Source organism: Filicampus tigris, chromosome 17, assembly GCF_054856515.1.
Source record: "Filicampus tigris isolate MCC_2025a chromosome 17, RoL_Ftig_1.0, whole genome shotgun sequence".
Taxonomy (NCBI): domain Eukaryota; kingdom Metazoa; phylum Chordata; class Actinopteri; order Syngnathiformes; family Syngnathidae; genus Filicampus; species Filicampus tigris.
In genome coordinates, this window is record NC_141233.1 from 11848435 (window position 1) to 11866113 (window position 17679).

The following is a 17679-nucleotide window of genomic DNA, read 5'->3' on the forward strand; positions in this document are numbered from 1 at the left end:
TTTTTTCACCAACGTCATATATTTTAAAAAGCATGTGTGGCCTTTGAGTGCAAAATGTTGTAATACTGTAGCATTCAATCTGCGTCACCATAGGAAATTGTAATCGACCACTTGCCGGAAGTGGTCTGATTTGTTTTATTTTTAAAGCAGGAAGTGGAAACAAAGTTGTGTGGGCTGCTCGACTTGACGTCGTTGCCTAACTTGACTAACGGCGTTCGTTTCCTCCTCCCGTCCATCAAACGATGTTTGACATTTGGAGGGCTACCGCTAACCGCGCTGTTAAGTTAGCCTGATGTTACGGCTCGTCCGTAACCGTGAGATTCTAGTCTTAAATAGATAGCCGGCTCTTTAGCTGGCTTCAATGGGGTTTCGAGTGAAAAGATGATCGCCTCACTTTCTCGGGGAAGTTTGCTTGATGAGGTGCTGCACGGAGGCTTTAACGAGGTAACGGTAGTCCGGTTCCCCTTTGGGGGTGTTAGCTTGAGCAAACTACTATTACATGAATAACTCTGTCGTTTTGAGAGAATCAAACGTATGTGATCTGAATATACGGAGCATGCAATGAATGTTTAACGTCGTTAGTTTACCCCCCCAAAAAACAAGACAGTTTTGTACAGAAAGATACGTCACTTTTTGCTTGTCAAGAGTAAGTTTACCAAGACAAAAAAATGCACACAATAGGCTAAAAGGTGCACTATGTACAAGTAAAATTGTTGTAATGTGGTGTCATTGGGTGGGTTGTGTATCCTGGACAACGGTGGTCACGTGATTAGACGGGACTCGTAAAAAATGGAATGCAGCCCCTAAAATTCATGCAAAGTGTGACTTTTAACACAACTGAAACCCTTGAAAATATTCTGAATTATTTCTTTTAAAATGAAATTTAAAAAATGGATTTGGTGTTGTGGTACAGATGGCTGACCCCGCCCCCACCCTTGTTGTCGGCCGGCATGATAAACAAAGGAGGCCGTTTAGGTTTTTTTCTGCCTTGTGTGCGTGTGTCCCATTAGGTACATACGTGTTATCTTTTCGACATTAACTACTAAACCGTAACGTGTGCGTGTTTTCCCCCATGTTGTTCAATACAGCAACAACTGGCCACCTACATCTCCTGGGTGAACGCTCAGCTCAAGAGGAAATCTGGACTGAAGCCCATCACTGACCTCAGGAGGGATCTGCAGGATGGAGTGGTTCTCGTACAGCTCATAGAAATAGTTGGTAAATAAATCCACTCCTGCACAATATATTTATATACATACATCATGGAGTAGCTGCAAGGCTACAACCCTTCAAATGATTAATATGCTCCTTATAAACCAACATTGTCAAAATTGTGATTGACACTCTCTGGAAGCTATTAATTGAACTCTCTGGTAGTAATCATTGATGGTTTACAGGTCAAAATTTATCTGTTCAAATCATACATACAATACAAAGTGTATTGAGCTTACAGACAGTTATATGTACTACTGTGCACAGTTGGAAAGAATTACACATATTCTCTAACAATATCCAAACATAATACCAACCCAAAAATAACTAACTATATGAAATTGTACAGGAAAAAGGTTCTTAGATGGAAAAATAATTTATGAAGAAGAATGCAATACTGTAATTGACGGCAAAAGCACCAAAAGGCAGTGTAAATATGAAATTTATTAAACAGACGGATAGTTGAAACAGTGTGTAAATAGAATTGTACTATAATTACATGCGCAACATTCACGAAATACCTAATAACTAGTATTTTTACGCAACTGGATTATAGAATGAAAGTTGAGCTGTGACCGGTTAGTGGGCAAACTGGAAATATTTTTTTTTCCTTTTGCCAAGATCCTTATAAGCAAACAATTTCAGCATTACTTACATAACTCAGAAATAATTATGTTAATTAAGATCAAATTGTTTGCAGTAGGATCAGGACCAACTGCAGAGTAAACCTTGGCGCTTTTTCCAGATGACCACTAGGGGGCGACTCTGCACTTGCAAATAGATGTCCCACTGTCAACAAATATAATGAACCTCATGGCCCCTGCTTACATCATATTATTTGTATCACCATGTTATTTCCTACATGATCTTTGTGGCAGCTGGGGAAGTGCTTGAGGGTGTTTATGTGGCTCCTCAATGCAAAGAAGAAAGTCGGAAGAATGTGGAGCAAGTGCTGCAGTTCATCTCCTCCAGACATATCCGCATGCCTCACATCTCAGCAAGAGGTATGTCGTATTATAGACAATTTCTATAGACTCAGAATTGTTTTCATTGGAATTGGTATTATCTGTATCACTATCCAAGTTAAATATGTTAAAAACACCGTGCATGCTTTAATTCATGATTCATACCATGTTCTTTCTGCAGACATTGTTGAAGGTAACTTGAAATCTGTGATGAGGATCATTCTGGCCCTGGCTGCTCACTTCAAGCCCTCAGCCAATCACAGGGCTGCCTCAGGAGGTGGGAGGGGCTCAACAACAGTCGCACCCTGTCACAACCCTCTGTCCACGGTGGCACTTGCGCAAGGTGCGGCTGCTACTCTGGCGTCAGCCCGATATGACGCCTCACTGCCTGCAAGCGCGTCACGCATTCACAGGTACAGTGGGCGCAATTATGTATAAAAAGCTATACAACCTCCAAAGTCAAACTGGAGACCTTTGCTATCCTAATCCCTTAGATTTATTGCTTTATTACATCGTGCTTGGCAACAAGTGGCGAGTAGTGAGCATGTCTGCTAATTTGCATGATCTAGGGTCAATCCGGGCGACTGGTCCAGGGTGTAGCCCACCTCTCGCCCGCCTGTGACCCTAAAGGGAACTAGTGCTGTTGAAAAGGGAAACTCTTGTCATAGTGCTACAAAATACCCCGCCTTAATTACTAAAAACACCTCCCAACATGAAAACTGCAACCACAATAATACTCTAACAAAGGTGTGAGTGACTGTCATTCAAACCGAGCCTTGATGTTGTAGCTCTTGTCACGTCTTATTTGATTGTCCAGGTGTACCCAAAGATGTGGCCGCTCTTTGCATTTGCTGCTAAAAAGCATGACAATTACTTCAAATATCTCCTTTGTGGCTCACCTGTCAGTTGCTGGAGGTCAGAGGTGGACAAGAGCGTGTGTGTTCGTGCACTGGTGAAGCAATATGAGAGAGGAACCCCAGACGAGCAGGACAATGCACAGACCGACAGGTAATTAGATATGTGTACTAACAGATCATGGTCTCAAGGCTCAACTAACGTTGAAATTCAAATTTAGAAAACATTGGCAATAAACATCCTTTCCCTTGTCCTTCTTGCAGTTTACACACAAATTCGTTTTGGTTTTTTTTTTACCTTTTTCTTATAATTTCCAACTCTTCCAAAACAAAAACAAAGACAAAGCAAAACAAATAAAAATAATAATAACACATAAAATAAAATAAAATAAATTGTTTTGAAATTGTTTTGTTTTTCAAATTCGTTTTATTTCTAATGGTACATTTTACATTTCAGATGTGATTCAGTTTGACGGTTTGATTTGCCTGCAGCTACATATTCAATAATACGTGCAAAATTTGTAATCTGCTCACTGAGGAACTCAAGGAGCTCTCATTTTCTTGATTTCTCCGCATTTAACACTGAACATTTATTGTCAAATGAATTTTTCTGCAGAGAGTGTGGCCTGTAATGTCCCACATCGTTAAAATGACAGCCAAGAAACTGTGTGCTATTTTCACATCAGGGGCAGAATGTACCAACTTTTGCCTGCAGTTAATGCGAAGAAATGTCTATTTGCCGCCTTTAACACCTACTTCTCCACACTAAGAGAACAGTAGACTACAGTCTCCCATTTATTTGTATGTGTGTCATGCCCGATGGAGCATGGGTTAGTAACATGGTGTGCGCGTGCGTGTTCTGAGGCAGATGATAGAGGGAACAAAAATAATCAGCCTTTATCTTCTTCAGTCACATGTCCGATCTTTTTTAACTGATAGTGCATCGCATTGAGAGGCGTTTCTAATATTCTGGTGCCCTTTCATTCGATAAAGGTTTTTTTTTTTTTTGGATCGCATCGACTTGTGCCGCAGTACTAGAAGTTGTGCCATTTCATTGTGTGTGCATCCATTAGGCGATATATTTTTGCAGATTATGCCGCGTCGGTTGCTATGGTAGCATGTGACTGGCAAGACGCAGAGGGCGTGTGGGTATTTGTGCGTACTCGTGTTAGCGTGTGGAAGATGATAAATTAGCATGATCTGGGTTGAACACAGCGCAGATCAGTCAGATGGGGGGAACGCAGATTAAATGGTAAGACCAGATGGCATTAGTGTGTGTTTGGATTGAACTGTATTAAAAATACAACATGCTGTTATGTATTGTATTGCTTTAGCAACCTGTTAGTACTTTTTTTTTTTCCTGGTGATTTACTTGCACGCGATATCTTTTGTCTTTTTTTTTTTTTTTTTTTTCCTTCGAGTGTCAGCTCAGTGAGTCCTTTACCATCTCCCAGAGCTCCACCCAGCATTCAAGCAGACCGCCAGGAAGAAGAGCGCACACATATCGAGAACGGAGGTAAGCGGCACATCTCGGAGTCAAGACGTGCGATCAAGATTTGTGCGTCCTGATTAATCGGTGCGCGTCTATATGGGCCCAAAGTTGAGCCGTCTGTTACCGTAGCGGAGACAACCTGGGGAGATCCCATCGGTGAAACTTTGGAGAAGGAGGTTGAGGAGACACGTAAAATGGTGGCGGCTTTGCAGGTAGGCATTTGGTTTGTGTTTTGCCTGTTTGAATGGCTTTTTTCTTGACAGTCACGTTGGCCTCAAGTGTTGATGTACAGTCTGGTGCAGCCTAAATAGACAAACTTGTAAATGAGCTTCACTTATGTAGCGCATTCTACCTATCGGATATGCAAAGTCAAAATATTCACCCAGTCGCACAATGTTTAATGAGATCTACTGTATTTCATGGGGGAGTAACATCTCTTTCCTTGACAAAGCTTCTAAACCTCAAGATCACTCTACCAGCCGAGCCACACCCCATTTGCTAGAAACTCTCACTGGAAGTGCATCAAGCTCAGATATTTTGTTTGTGTTTGAGTATTTCCTCAATAGAGTCCTCTGTTCAGTTGGACGCTGCGTTCCAATTAATTACGGTTTGAAAAAAAAGGAAAAGAAAAAAAAAAGGGCCTCACCGCAAACAAACATTTTTTCCGCTCAGGATAAAAATAACTGCTGGAGCTACCAGGTGGGTGTACTTCACCTTTATTATGGCAGTATGCCACCAGGTCACAACACATGCTGCGGGCATTGCATCTGTAAAGCTTATTTTTATTGGAAATTTGAAATGTTGTAGTAGATGTATAGTTTACTTCAAAAAATGAAAAAAAAACAAACAAAAAAAAAACGTATCTTAATCCAGATGGTTGTATTTCGTGCAAACACTTGACAAAATAAAATTGAGTAAATTCATCAGAAACCTTTTTCAGTGTAGGTAGTTATGATTCCAAGACTCTCTCACATCACCACCCGATGTCAAAGGATGTCTCTTGTGTTCCTAAGGCCCTGTTGCTGCAAGGCTCTCTGCCGGAGGACGAGCAAGACCTGTCTTTCAGTTTAGACGAAGGTCATCCCGAGCAGCGGCTGGTACACCCAATTTTTTTTTTTCTACTTCCTTTTATCCGTTCATTTTTTTCTCCTTCAAACTTTTTAACTTCTGTTGGATCATCTCTTCTTTTCCGTGTCTTCCCTCTCTTTTTTCCTGCCCGACCGAGCTCTCCGTGCTCTGCACAGATCACGTTTCTTTCTCTTGACACACACTGAGCGGCGACACGGGTGTCAGTTTCTGTGCATTCTCACGCTCCTCCATTTGTTGTCGCTCTCTTTCCAGGTAGTCGTCCGCGGCCGTTTGGACCAGAGTATGGAGGAATCCCGGGAGCTGAAGGTATGTTTTATTTTTTATTTTTCTACTTTTTTCTCAACAAGCGATTGTCAGATTTATTCGTATTTAACTCGCCGATCTAGAGGGAGCTGTTGAGCTGCAAGCAAGAGATGAGAAACCTCCAAGGAATCAAGGCAAGATGCACGCAACTTTTACACAACGCATTACAGTTCGATGGCTTCGTTGTAATGTTTGGTGCGTGACGTGTTAACTTCGTAAAATGAAGGTCATTATTATTGATGTGATGAAAATTCCAGGAGGCCCAGCAGCAGCGTCTGTGCACTCAGGAGGCGTCCATCCTTCAGCTGAAGCAAGAGTTGCTCCGAGCCAGCATGGCTAAGGATGAACTTAACAATCAGAAGGTAAGAAATACATTTTTGGTCGAACATAACCGCCGTGTTCAATTTAAGCTTTGATTGCAAGTATAGAATGCTATTTCCCCTAGACCGAGCTACAGCGGAAGCTCGAGGAATGTACCCGCCTGTGGAGTGACTGCAAGGTGTGCACTAACGTAACCCAACACCTTTTGTTGTCCAACATGCTTTCTTCTGATGGCATTACGTAAAAACACTTCTTTATTCTCAGTGAATATTTCTTACTTTATGGTCTGGATTGATGGCTTCTTTTACGGTGAATTTGGTTGTTGTTTTTCCTCTTTGAGTTGGCTTTTTACCTTATTAACCTTTCCTCCTTTTTCTTTTCTTCCTTGTTACTGTAGAAGGAAGTTGGGCAGAAGGACAGACTTTTGCAACAGCTCAAACAAAAACTTGAAGAAAGCCAAAAGCAGCAGGTACAGTCGTCACGCTCAACAAGATGCATTTTGTCCTCTAACTGGAGTGTGTTTTTTTTTTCTGGCAGAGTGAGCTGCAAAAAGAGAAAAACAGCATCAGGCAGGAAGTAATGAATAGAGATCTACAACAGGTAATACTGATTTTAATTGCGCTGCTACCAAATTCTGAACATCCGGCGCGTATTTAACTATAAACTTTCAGTTTTCTCAGATTTCCCCTTGCACTGAAAACAATGGCTATTACTTGTCTGGAAATCCTGCTTCCTCCATATCAAGCGTAAGTGCTTTTGCCTCCGTTTTGCCCTTGGCACTGCCCCACTTTCTGTTGTTACGGAGATGACAGCTACCTTTTGCTATTATTTGACCTGCCTGAAATCTCATCTCCGGCCTTCCTATATGGAGTGTTGTTCTCTCTATGCTTACGTGGGCTCTCTTTGGGTACCTCCCAGCCCCACCCACCCCCAAAAATGGAATCATCCAATTCACTGACTAAGCAGATACTAGAGCTCCATATAGCGAATCGTACGCAGCATTTTTAATGCGTCGATGACATATTCTGAGCTCTTGCGTTGGATCTTGGTAGCTTGTGGCTAATGTTATTGTCGGTGAATATAACGCGTGCGTGTGGTTGTGCCTTATTTGCAGGCAGAGGAGGTTCAGCTGCTGAGAGATGCACTTAGAAGTTTGAGGAACGACTTCAGAGCCCACGACCCGCAGCACCACACACTGGACACCCTGGAGCAGGGCATCGTGTCACTCATCGATAGACTGCATGCCGCACATACACACCGGGTACGAGGGTGTGTTTTTGGTCTGTTTTAGGAGGTTCGACCCGAGAGCTCATTTTGAATTCAGAACTTTGGATTTTGTGAACACTTTTACCACACTTGTATTTTTAAAGATAGTTCCGTGACAGAAGTTGAAAAATTAATACTTTAGTGTGCATCCTTTTACGCCACAGGTGTCAAACTCAAGGCCCGGGGGCCAGATCTGGCCCGCGACATCCGTTTATGTGGCCCGCGAAGGCAAATCGTACGGGTGGACTTTGTTTCTTTCAGATTGTCTTCACTTTTAACAACGCTGAGATCTGAGATTTTGCAAGATTTTTTTTTTTACCAATCCCCTCTTTAAAATTTAAAAATATTTGCCCAAACAGTTTTTACTTGTCTTTGATTTCAAAAAGTAGTTATCAGTCAATTTGTTGTGTATAAGTAACAATATAAGGCAATCATGCATTTATATGGCTTCAAGTTATAATGGCCCTCTGAGAAAAACAGAAAGTACGATGTGGCCCGCGACAAAAATGAGTTTGACACCCTTGTTTTACGCTGACATCTCTCCCTTAGGATAAGAATGTGATTGCGCACAATGCTTGATTGTGACTTGATTGTGCACATCTCTAGTTCTGTAGCGTGGTAAATCCAATACGATTTTAAAATGAATCCCGCCGCCGGCAATGCTTGCAGAGTGTCGTTGTTGTGCTTGTTTTTTCTTCAACATGTATCGTCATACTACAGGTTAGAGGGAAATCTCCCAGACGCAAAGGCCAGAACAGTGACTGTGACTCTTGGCCAAGTAAGTAGAGTGAATTAGTGCTCCTCTGTGAAACACATTCAGGCATACGACGCATTTTGAGTCTTTACTTAATGTCCCATTTGTTTCATTGCAGAGGTTTGTCAGTCCAACAGCACATCGTCTACTAAGATACTGTACTTCACAGGAAGATCGCCCACACCTTCTATGATCAACATACCCAAAAGGTGTTTTGAGTTTTGTCGTCAGCATATTTGTGCATGTGAAATGCCAGAAGGTAGACATTTTAAATGTGAACGTTATAATGGGGGGCGGGGCATTTGTACAGGTTGGGTGAGGTGACTCTCAAGGATGTGAAGGCAGCTGTGGATCAAGAGGGGAACTACAGATACCACTTTAAGGCCTTGGATCCGGAATTTGGTACTGTGAAAGAGGAGGTAAGCGACAACTGTGGAGAGGGACAAAAGCATAACAATAAAAGCGATAGAATTTGTTATGTGAAATCCAGTGTCCATACTGTACGTCCGTGTGTATGAGAACAGGTTTTCTTCGATGGAGCCATCGTGCCTGGCTGGGAAGGCAAAATCGTGGCCTGGGTGGAGGAAGACCACGGTGAATCCAGGTAACACCACCAACATGGCTCTCCTAATATTCTCACCTTTTTCTTTTCTGTAATTGCTGAGCTGTTTGTGTGCTTTCTTTTGACCTTTTTAGACCCTCTTAGGTGTAGACAGCCATGTAACTGGAACCTTGAAGGAGACGACTTGAGATTCAACTTTTTAGAAATACTTCAGCAGTCAGAGATTTGAGCTTTTAAACTCACTGTAGTGTAAATGTTGATTATATCATAGAACTCAGTGCCTTGTTACCATGTGCTTGTTATCTCCGGGCCTTGACGACAGCGTCTCAATAATACTCCGAAACCTAACATGTTTTCACAGCACTGCAGTCTTTAAAGCAACTATGGCTAGTTTAAGTGCATTTCATCCTTCGGCCTACAACATGCATGTCATTTTAAGTCTTCAGTATTATCAACCATATTAAATAATGGGACATTCTTTTGGAATTGGCACGTCGTTATCTTAATGTCATCTTAATATTGTTTTATTTGTTTTTGTTTGTTTATTTGTTTCAAGTGGCTCACTGCCTCGCTTGTGAACATTCTGGACATGCTTCTGTGAATAGCTGTTGAATACATGTTGTAACTCATATGCATTAGAAATGCAGATGAATGGCACTGTTTACATACTGTTTAGTTAAAAAAAAAGATAGTATTTTTGTTTTGTATTTCGCGCCCCCCCAAAAAACTATTTTTGGTAGGATGACTAGAATCCTTTGTATGAGATGGGAATGCTTGTGCTCCTTAATAATGCCGCTGTGCTATGAATTTGACATAGAAAGCAGGACCTAACTAAGGAACTTTACCTTTATTTATTGTGTTAATGTGTACGTGTGTGCTCGGCTTCCATGTTAGGATGATGGCGGACCCCTTTAAGTTACACTCATGCTTACCATTTGCAGTGTGTTTCCTTTTCCAACAAGCCAATTGAAATATGCATCAATCTAATGTACCCTTCTGAATGCCATAACATTCTGCGAAATGTACAGTTTGAATATTTTTTTAATTCTACACATGATGACTTACCGTTTACAAATGAGTGGATTTGGTTTTTCAATGTGTATTAAAAAATAAAACCAAGGCGTATAAAAAATACAATTGTTTCATTTTTTTGAGTTTGCTCTTCTTTCATAATACTGTAATTCCCAAACACTGTGCTGTGGCACATTTGTGTGTGTAATTGTTTTTCCACAAGATGGCAGAAGCTACATAATTCGGGCACTTTTTTGTGCATGATACTGTGCAGTTGAGATTTTTCTGCTCTAAATGCGCATGATTAAAGTAGCACATTATTCACAAATATACATTATTCAGTATTCTACCATCTATGCATTTTTATATATTTTGAAAGGGAAATTAAAGGAATAGCATTTTTTTTATGATACACTATTCGTGTTCATTATATTAATTAGACAATGTGTGAATGCTGAAGCTCAACTAAAATGCGAGGAATTAACACTGAAATGTAGAAAGGATTGTATAACGAGATACTATTAGATACTACTACAAAATAACACTACACATTTATTTATTTATGTATTTCCCACTCTTGGCTTCGTAGCGATTTAGGTGGCGGTCATTTTGCGTTACAACCGTTTTTACGACACTTTGAGCCAAGATACGAGAGTGCGTGTCGGGAGCCGGAAAGCGGTGTGTTTTGGACAGGAGGAGGTCATTAGAAAGTGAGGAGTGGCACCTGAAGGCTTATTAGTGTCGTTTTTCCTCATGCACGCGTAAAGTAACTGTTTTAACCATAGCTCCGTACAGTTATCCAATTGCTCCGACATGCTTCGTCTAATCCTGCGGCTGAGGCCGTCCGCCCGGCTCCCTCGTCCCGGTGCCCTCCCAGCTGGGCCTGCCACCTCTGCTATCAGCTCCCGTTGCTTATCCGGAACCGGCTGTGTGAGGCGGCTACACCGCGTAGCCGGCTCCCGGGCAGTATGCTCGACCGTGGGCTTCAGTCACAGGGGAGCGCTGCTGCGGTGTCCTCAGCTTACTGTTCGCTGTCGGAGCGAGCGTTTCTACAGCCTGCCGCCGCACCAGAAGGTACAGTTACCGGGTTTCCGGTTGCTATAGCATCCACTTCACTTAGCATGACCTCCGTCGCTAGCACAGAGACATGAGATGAAACTTACATTACACGTCTTAAACTTCAAATGTACACTGCAAATCAATGTATATTTTGCCATTGCAAAGATTTGACAGTAGCTCCTGTGAGGTTTTTGTTTTAAAAGTGGGTTTAAACTCTGTCATTTAGCTGACAGCTGGAAATAAGTAACAACTATGACATGCTGGTTAACAGTGTTTTCCAACCTGTATTGAACCAAGGCACATATTTTGCATTAAATGATCAAAATCAAAATAAAATCTCGTGCACGCCAGCAAGAAAAATGCCACAAAAAGTAAAAACTGAAATAAATGATAATGAGTGGTGGTAGCGGAAGAGCATTTACATTAATTGTCCTGCCTGTCACATTACGTCACTGCCATAGATAGATGACCAAACTTTTGATACTTTTATTGAATAAGAATTAATTTTCAGACAAATTAATAAGTGTTTACTTATGACTCAACTCAATGCATTGTCCAGACTTCCTATGTCTTATGTTGTAGTTGCATCTTCATACCATGTGTTATTTGGTAAATTTATGACACTTCTGAGTTGTCTATATTGGAATATGTGCTATGTTTGTCCGATGCAGCATTAGGTACATACTAGAAATAACAACGATCGCCTTTTTAATAATCAAGTGTTTTTGACTACAATTGATCGTGTAGTTGTGCGTCGGACAAAAAAGCCCTTGAAAAGCCTTCCTTTCCTATGAGCCTCTGGAAAACCTTGAGCCCGCTCCACATATGAATCGACACTTAACAAATCACCTTTGAAACTGCTGTGAATCACCCGGTATGTTGTGAAGTATGTGTTATTGGTCATGGCGATCCTTTTTCAGCGCTTTCAGTGATGTGCTGTTTGTCAACGTTAAACAGGTGGAGCTGCCTGCACTCTCACCCACCATGCAGACTGGAACCATCGCTCGCTGGGAAAAGAAGGAGGGAGACAAAATCAGCGAGGGCGAGCTCATAGCAGAGGTTTGGAGATCGTGTGACGTGTGTGTACTCTGTATGAATGTAGGGAAAGAAATGATTGATGTTGTCTTTTTGTAGGTGGAGACAGACAAGGCCACCGTGGGATTTGAGATGCTGGAAGAGTGCTATCTTGCCAAAATCCTTGTTCCTGAAGGGACCAGAGATGTAGAAATTGGATCAGTAATTTGCATCACTGTTGACAGGTAAACAGCACTGCAATACTCTTTGTCTTGCTGTTGAACATTCTGAGAGGTAATTACAATCGCAACAAAAAAAAGTCAACTGAACACTTCTTTATATTGTCCGTCTTGCAGCCCAGACCTCGTTCCAGCATTTAAGGATGTTACATTGGACTCGCTGAAGTCTGCTTCTTCATCAGCCGCCGCGGCTCCTCCTCCTCCGCCTCCTCAAGCTGCAGCTGCAAGTGCACCACCTGCTGCTCCAGGCAGCTCCTACCCGACACATTTGAAGGTGAGCCGCTTAAAGTGACTCGAAATGTTGTTGGTTAGCTGTGGGATACAAATTCAAGGTGCAGAAGTATTTTAGACATTACGCTTTAGTCTTTATACACCACCACCACAATGAATCACCGAGCGGTCAAATATGTGTATAAGTACACGTGTACACAAGCACACGTGATTGATCTAAATCGAGAGGCGAAAGGGAAATTTGATTGTGAAATCTAAATGTTTTTTTCCCTCTTTTAAAGTGGGGCCGAAAACATAATTTATTTTCCCTTTGCCCCCTTTCATTTGCATTTTGTATTTTTTTTTCATGTAAACATATGTATGTTTTATTTCTAGTATGCAATGAAATAAGTTAATAAGAAAAACAGCACTGTTAGATAAGCTAATTTGTGCATTCCACAGAACTCATTGCCGCTCCGTTTACTTTTTGGCTTTTGTCATTGTAGCAGGCTGTATCGCACCTGTGGAGGATGTGGATCATAGTGCGGATGCTTGAAAGTGTCCCTGAACCTTTGCTCGGCCTAGCCAACAAGTCATGAGTGGAAGAACTTGGAATGGGTGTTATTTTTATTATGCAAATTAGCACCACTGTTACAGTACAAAACAGTGGGGTGGAGGTTCAGAATGGCACGCTTAACTACACATTTTCAGAAATAGGCAGATAACAAAACATTTACTTTGGGGACTTTCCTATCCATGGGTGGGCCGGCAGGCTCCCCAGAGAACAATTCAAATAAAAGCAATTTAAAAAGTATATTTTTCTGAATATGTCCATGATTGGTCAATTGTAATATAGTTGTAAAAGTGAACCTTTCGAGCGTGTGCGTGTTGCAGATCACACTTCCCGCCCTCTCTCCCACCATGACGATGGGCACGGTGCAGCGCTGGGAGAAGAAAGTTGGCGAGAAGCTCAGCGAGGGAGACCTGCTGGCCGAGATCGAGACGGACAAGGCAACCATCGGTAAAGCCCGAACGTCCTTGGACACAGCGGCCCGGAAGTTGTTGTTTCTATCCAACTCGTACTCAATTGTGTCCCCCTTTGTGTCACGTTGAGGTTTCGAGGTGCAGGAGGAGGGGTATCTGGCCAAAATAATGGTGTCCGAGGGGACGCGCGATGTCCCGTTAGGAACTCCGCTTTGCATCATCGTAGAGAAGGAGAGCGACATTGCTGCTTTCAAGGACTATGTCGAAACAGGCATTGCAGAGATTTCAACACCTCCTCCTGCTCCAGCACCAGTAAGACACATGCACAGTGTTAGCATGTCCATCTTGTTCTGTTATCTGAGATTGTCCTTTATCCCTTCGTTTGTCAATATCAAAGGCACACTCTCAACAAAGCAAATAAATTCATATTTTCATTTTTGTAAGCATTAAGGGGCCAAAAAAGACTATTATTTATTTTTATTATTTTTTATTTTATTCATTATATTTTTTCTTATTCATTTTAAATTCTGCTTCAGTATAGTACATAGCATTACTACTTCGCCAAGCTGACGACACGCACACCTCACTGATGTTGTTCTATGATTTCAATCTTTATTTAGTCATCATCACCTGGACATCATCCGCTTCTTCGTTTTCAGCACTTAATTTCTGACGACCCATGGTTTGAAAGTAGAAATTTGGAAAATACCTGAACAAACTGCAAATGCAAGCACAATATCCAACCACTTTCACAACTGATGGCAGACACGTGTTGTGAAATTCACTGCTGCCATCTAGTGGCGGAAATTGAATCACAAGTCCAATTTTTGCTCACAACTCAAAGCAGATGCTCTCCAAACGTCTACGTTTGGACATTCGAAAGTCAAGGTACCTTTTGTAGAAATACTTCAACTGATGTAACCCAACGCTTTCTTTATGCAGGCAGCAGCGCCTGTCGCTGCGCCACCAACTCAGGCCGCCACCCCCACCGCAGCACCCTCCTTCCCCCCCGCAGCCGCAGCGCCCCGGAAGGGCCGCGTGTTCGCAAGCCCACTAGCAAAGAAACTCGCTGCAGAGAAAGGCTTTGACCTGGCGCAGATTACCGGTGAGTCCACATTCATCACAAGTACGGCCCTCCACAGGAATGTGATGAGAATATGTACTCTGCTTTCTCAGGTTCTGGGCCTGATGGACGCATTACCAGGAAAGACATTGACAGTTTTGTTCCAGCGAAGGCTGCACCAGTAAGTTGCACTTCAGTTAAACTTTTACAATTAGCTTGCGCGATTGAGATTGCGACTCTTAAGGAACCAAAGGCGATAGGAAGCGGCTGGCCGGATGTTGCATCCACGTCTGTGTAATGGAGCCTCATGAATTTTGATGTCATTCTGTTTCCTTTCGACAGGCCGCTCCGGCTGCGGCCGCCGCTCCGGCTGTTCCGGCACCTGCTGCCGTTCCTGCCGCGCCAGCCGGGACTTTCACAGACATCCCTATCAGCAACATCCGCAAGGTGAGAGCAAACACACCTGACTTAAAAGGGGCAGCCGCTTTACGTCCTTCTTAGCCTTGTTCTGGCTTCTTCGCCTTCACGCTTCCCCACGCACACACACACACACACACACACACAACACACGCTTGCAATCTGATTTCCTTTGTTGATGTTTTTTTTTTTTTCCCACCTCTTGCAGGTCATCGCTCAGAGGTTGATGCAGTCAAAGCAAACCATCCCCCACTATTACCTCTCTGTAGATGTCAACATGGACCAAGTGCTGGAGCTTAGGAAAGAGCTCAACGAGGTACTTGATGATCTGATGACTGACGATTGATGAGGTTGCAGAATGAATGACAAGATCACCTCAAACAATTGTGATCTGTGCTGGCCAGGAGGTGAAAGCCAAAAATATCAAGCTCAGTGTGAATGACTTCATCATCAAAGCCAGTGCGTTGGCCTGCCTCAAGGTGCCCGAGTGCAACTCCTCTTGGATGGATACGGTCATCCGCCAGTGAGTAGCTTCAACATTGCTCACAGGCACAGACTACTAGTTAGATTTTTTTTTTTTTTTTCCGTCTACATAGTTAAAAGAAGTTTAGTACGTGAACAAAATGCAATGACAGCTTACATAGATACAACATGGAAAACGTACATTTTAATCAACCATTTAAAAAAAACCATGCTAAATTCCTGTAGTACAAAAAATATTACAGGACTCTTGATAGCGTTATGTTATCCCATTCCTGAAGACTTTAAAAAAAAAAAAAGTTGCTTAGCCAGGCATGAATTCCTGTTATTTCCCATCAAACCTTTCCAACATTTCAAATTCTATTTGTGACTGCGTATTAACTGTTGTCTTTTTACCACGGAAAGCACTTTGCGAGTCCAAATGCTGTATAAATCAAATGTACCTCCCAACTTTGCACGTTTGCTCTCTTTTAGGAACCACGTGGTGGACCTGAGCGTGGCAGTGAGCACGGCCAATGGTCTCATCACGCCCATCGTGTTCAACGCGCACACCAAGGGACTCGCCGCCATCAGCGTCGACGTGTCGGCTCTCGCCGCCAAAGCACGGGACGGCAAACTGCAGCCGCATGAGTTCCAGGTACAAATTGTAGTCGTGCAATTTACGGGAGAAGTGTCTGACATTCTACGCTAATATCCCCCCCCCCCCCCCCCCGCCACCACCACCAGGGAGGCACGTTCACCATCTCCAATTTGGGAATGTTTGGCATCAAGAACTTCTCAGCCATCATCAACCCTCCCCAGTCTTGCATCCTCGCTGTGGGAGGCTCTGAAAAGCGCCTCATGCCCGCCGACAACGAAAGAGGGTATGTGTCAAGTTTGTATTTGATTGTCTCTATATATTTTTTAAAAAATGCTGCATGCGTGGATCGTAGATTTATAGATATGTTGTATGATCAGCACCGCAAAGCCGAGGTAGGGAGGAATCATTGGTTTTGTGCCATTGTTTCTCAGTGTCTCATGTGCACAAGCGCCCTCTAGTGGTACACTAAAAAAACAACACTGAATTAAATGTGGAAACTGTGCATGGAGTTGAAGTGACTTCAACCTGTTTTTAATCCAGTACATTGTCTAAGTACAGTTCAGTGTTTTTTTGACTTTTAAGTGTAATACAGTTGTATTAATTTATTTATTTGCAGTTGAACTGTGTAAAGAAATGCAGGTACATTTCCATTGAGGTTCTATGTGCAATAGGGACAAAATAAAGAGAAATTTTTTTCCAAGAGGAAGCTCTTATTTTAACTAACTGTGAAGGAAAAATATATTATTTCTAGTCTTTCTGTGAAAGTTAATGCTCGGGGAAGAACAGTTTTACGCCTTGTTTGGTATCAGGAGAAGCGAAGCATATCCTAGATGGGTGGATAAAATAGCAAATGTAGGGAAATGTATTAAAATGTGATATTTGTGAAAAAAGAAAACTATAAATTTGAAGGCCGTATTGTCCACTAAAGGCTTATGCTTTGTTTTTCAGTTTTGACGTAGCCAGCATGATGTCTGTGACACTGAGCTGCGACCACCGGGTGGTGGACGGCGCGGTGGGCGCCCAGTGGCTCGCCGAGTTCCGCAAGTTCCTGGAGAAGCCCGTCACCATGCTCTTGTGAGCGGACTGTGGCGAACCGCCCCCGATCGCGCTCACGGGCCTCCTCGCCAAAGCGATTCGATCGGTGGGCAAAACACTCTGGACCCTCCTGCGATTGGCTGGCCTGCCAGCAGGTCACTTCCTGTTACCCTGAAAGATGGAGGGGCCAAACTCACTCCGCTCCCATCTCCAGTCCCTCTCCCTTTGTCTCTCTATTTATTAAAAGTCCGTGTTATAAGAGAAACCTAGGTGTAATTCATCTTAGCATACAAGGCCACGAAACACTTATGTTGTGCAAAGGGAAATGTTATACTATTATGTCCGATCAGAGATCAAATTTACTCCCAACGATTTGTGCCTGGCGTGAATGCGATAAAGGCAAGCAAACCGAAAGTGTGTCCCTGCTATGTTTGCAGGCTAAAAGCTTGAGAAAAGCAGCCACGATATTCACACGTGTTAAGTACTACAGTATGTACATTTTATAGTAATGTATATGCCGTACCGTATATCAGAATACTCTTATCTGTACAGCCCCCCCGAAAAATGTATTTACCCACCTGAGGAAGTGCTGAACATATTTGCCAATAACTGTCTTCTCTTTCTGCTCCATGTTAATTTTCTAGCCTCAGTCAACTCTTCTGTCCTTCACACAGCTGAAACGCACAAAGCTACCGCTGGATGTGTGTTTTAAATAAATGGAGAGCGGTCAAATGTGTGCTCAGAGACTCATTTAAGGCCTGACAGACAA

General features: G+C 42.6%; 2 protein-coding genes across 5 annotated transcripts; both read left to right on the forward strand.

Moving 5' to 3' along the window:
- The first annotated feature begins 191 nt into the window (after positions 1 to 191).
- On the forward strand, positions 192 to 9955 carry LOC147133385 (dixin-like). Of its 4 annotated transcripts, none has more exons than XM_086013146.1 (21): positions 192 to 444; positions 1089 to 1218; positions 2091 to 2216; positions 2359 to 2590; positions 3084 to 3185; positions 4453 to 4547; positions 4632 to 4735; positions 5537 to 5620; positions 5865 to 5918; positions 5999 to 6049; positions 6173 to 6277; positions 6361 to 6414; positions 6634 to 6705; positions 6774 to 6836; positions 6908 to 6982; positions 7351 to 7497; positions 8223 to 8280; positions 8375 to 8465; positions 8567 to 8675; positions 8781 to 8860; positions 8953 to 9955. In XM_086013146.1, the coding sequence occupies exons 1-21, from the start codon at positions 382 to 384 to the stop codon at positions 8960 to 8962; spliced, it is 1905 nt and encodes a 634-aa protein (XP_085869272.1). In that variant the 5' UTR covers positions 192 to 381; the 3' UTR covers positions 8963 to 9955. The 4 variants fall into 4 exon arrangements, with proteins under 4 accessions (XP_085869272.1, XP_085869273.1, XP_085869274.1 ...); XM_086013147.1 differs by having other exon boundaries at positions 4459 to 4547; XM_086013148.1 differs by having other exon boundaries at positions 4486 to 4547.
- Positions 9956 to 10463: 508 nt separating this feature from the next.
- Positions 10464 to 17642, forward strand: dlat (dihydrolipoamide S-acetyltransferase (E2 component of pyruvate dehydrogenase complex)). Its single transcript, XM_086012818.1, has 14 exons — positions 10464 to 10903; positions 11846 to 11947; positions 12023 to 12147; positions 12259 to 12415; positions 13246 to 13372; positions 13466 to 13647; positions 14278 to 14440; positions 14512 to 14579; positions 14741 to 14845; positions 15024 to 15131; positions 15220 to 15338; positions 15770 to 15932; positions 16022 to 16158; positions 16824 to 17642. The coding sequence occupies exons 1-14, from the start codon at positions 10643 to 10645 to the stop codon at positions 16951 to 16953; spliced, it is 1947 nt and encodes a 648-aa protein (XP_085868944.1). The 5' UTR covers positions 10464 to 10642; the 3' UTR covers positions 16954 to 17642.
- The last annotated feature ends 37 nt before the right edge of the window (positions 17643 to 17679 follow it).

Coding starts and splice junctions, on each gene's coding strand:
- dlat (XM_086012818.1), top strand. CDS start 10,643: ATGCTTCGTCTAATCCTGCGGCTGAGGCCGTCCGCCCGGCTCCCTCGT. Junction 14,846..15,023: donor CTATCAGCAACATCCGCAAG/GTGAGAGCAAAC, acceptor CACCTCTTGCAG/GTCATCGCTCAGAGGTTGAT. Junction 15,339..15,769: donor ATGGATACGGTCATCCGCCA/GTGAGTAGCTTC, acceptor GCTCTCTTTTAG/GAACCACGTGGTGGACCTGA.
- LOC147133385 (XM_086013146.1), top strand. CDS start 382: ATGATCGCCTCACTTTCTCGGGGAAGTTTGCTTGATGAGGTGCTGCAC. Junction 6,050..6,172: donor GAAACCTCCAAGGAATCAAG/GCAAGATGCACG, acceptor TGAAAATTCCAG/GAGGCCCAGCAGCAGCGTCT. Junction 7,498..8,222: donor ATGCCGCACATACACACCGG/GTACGAGGGTGT, acceptor GTCATACTACAG/GTTAGAGGGAAATCTCCCAG.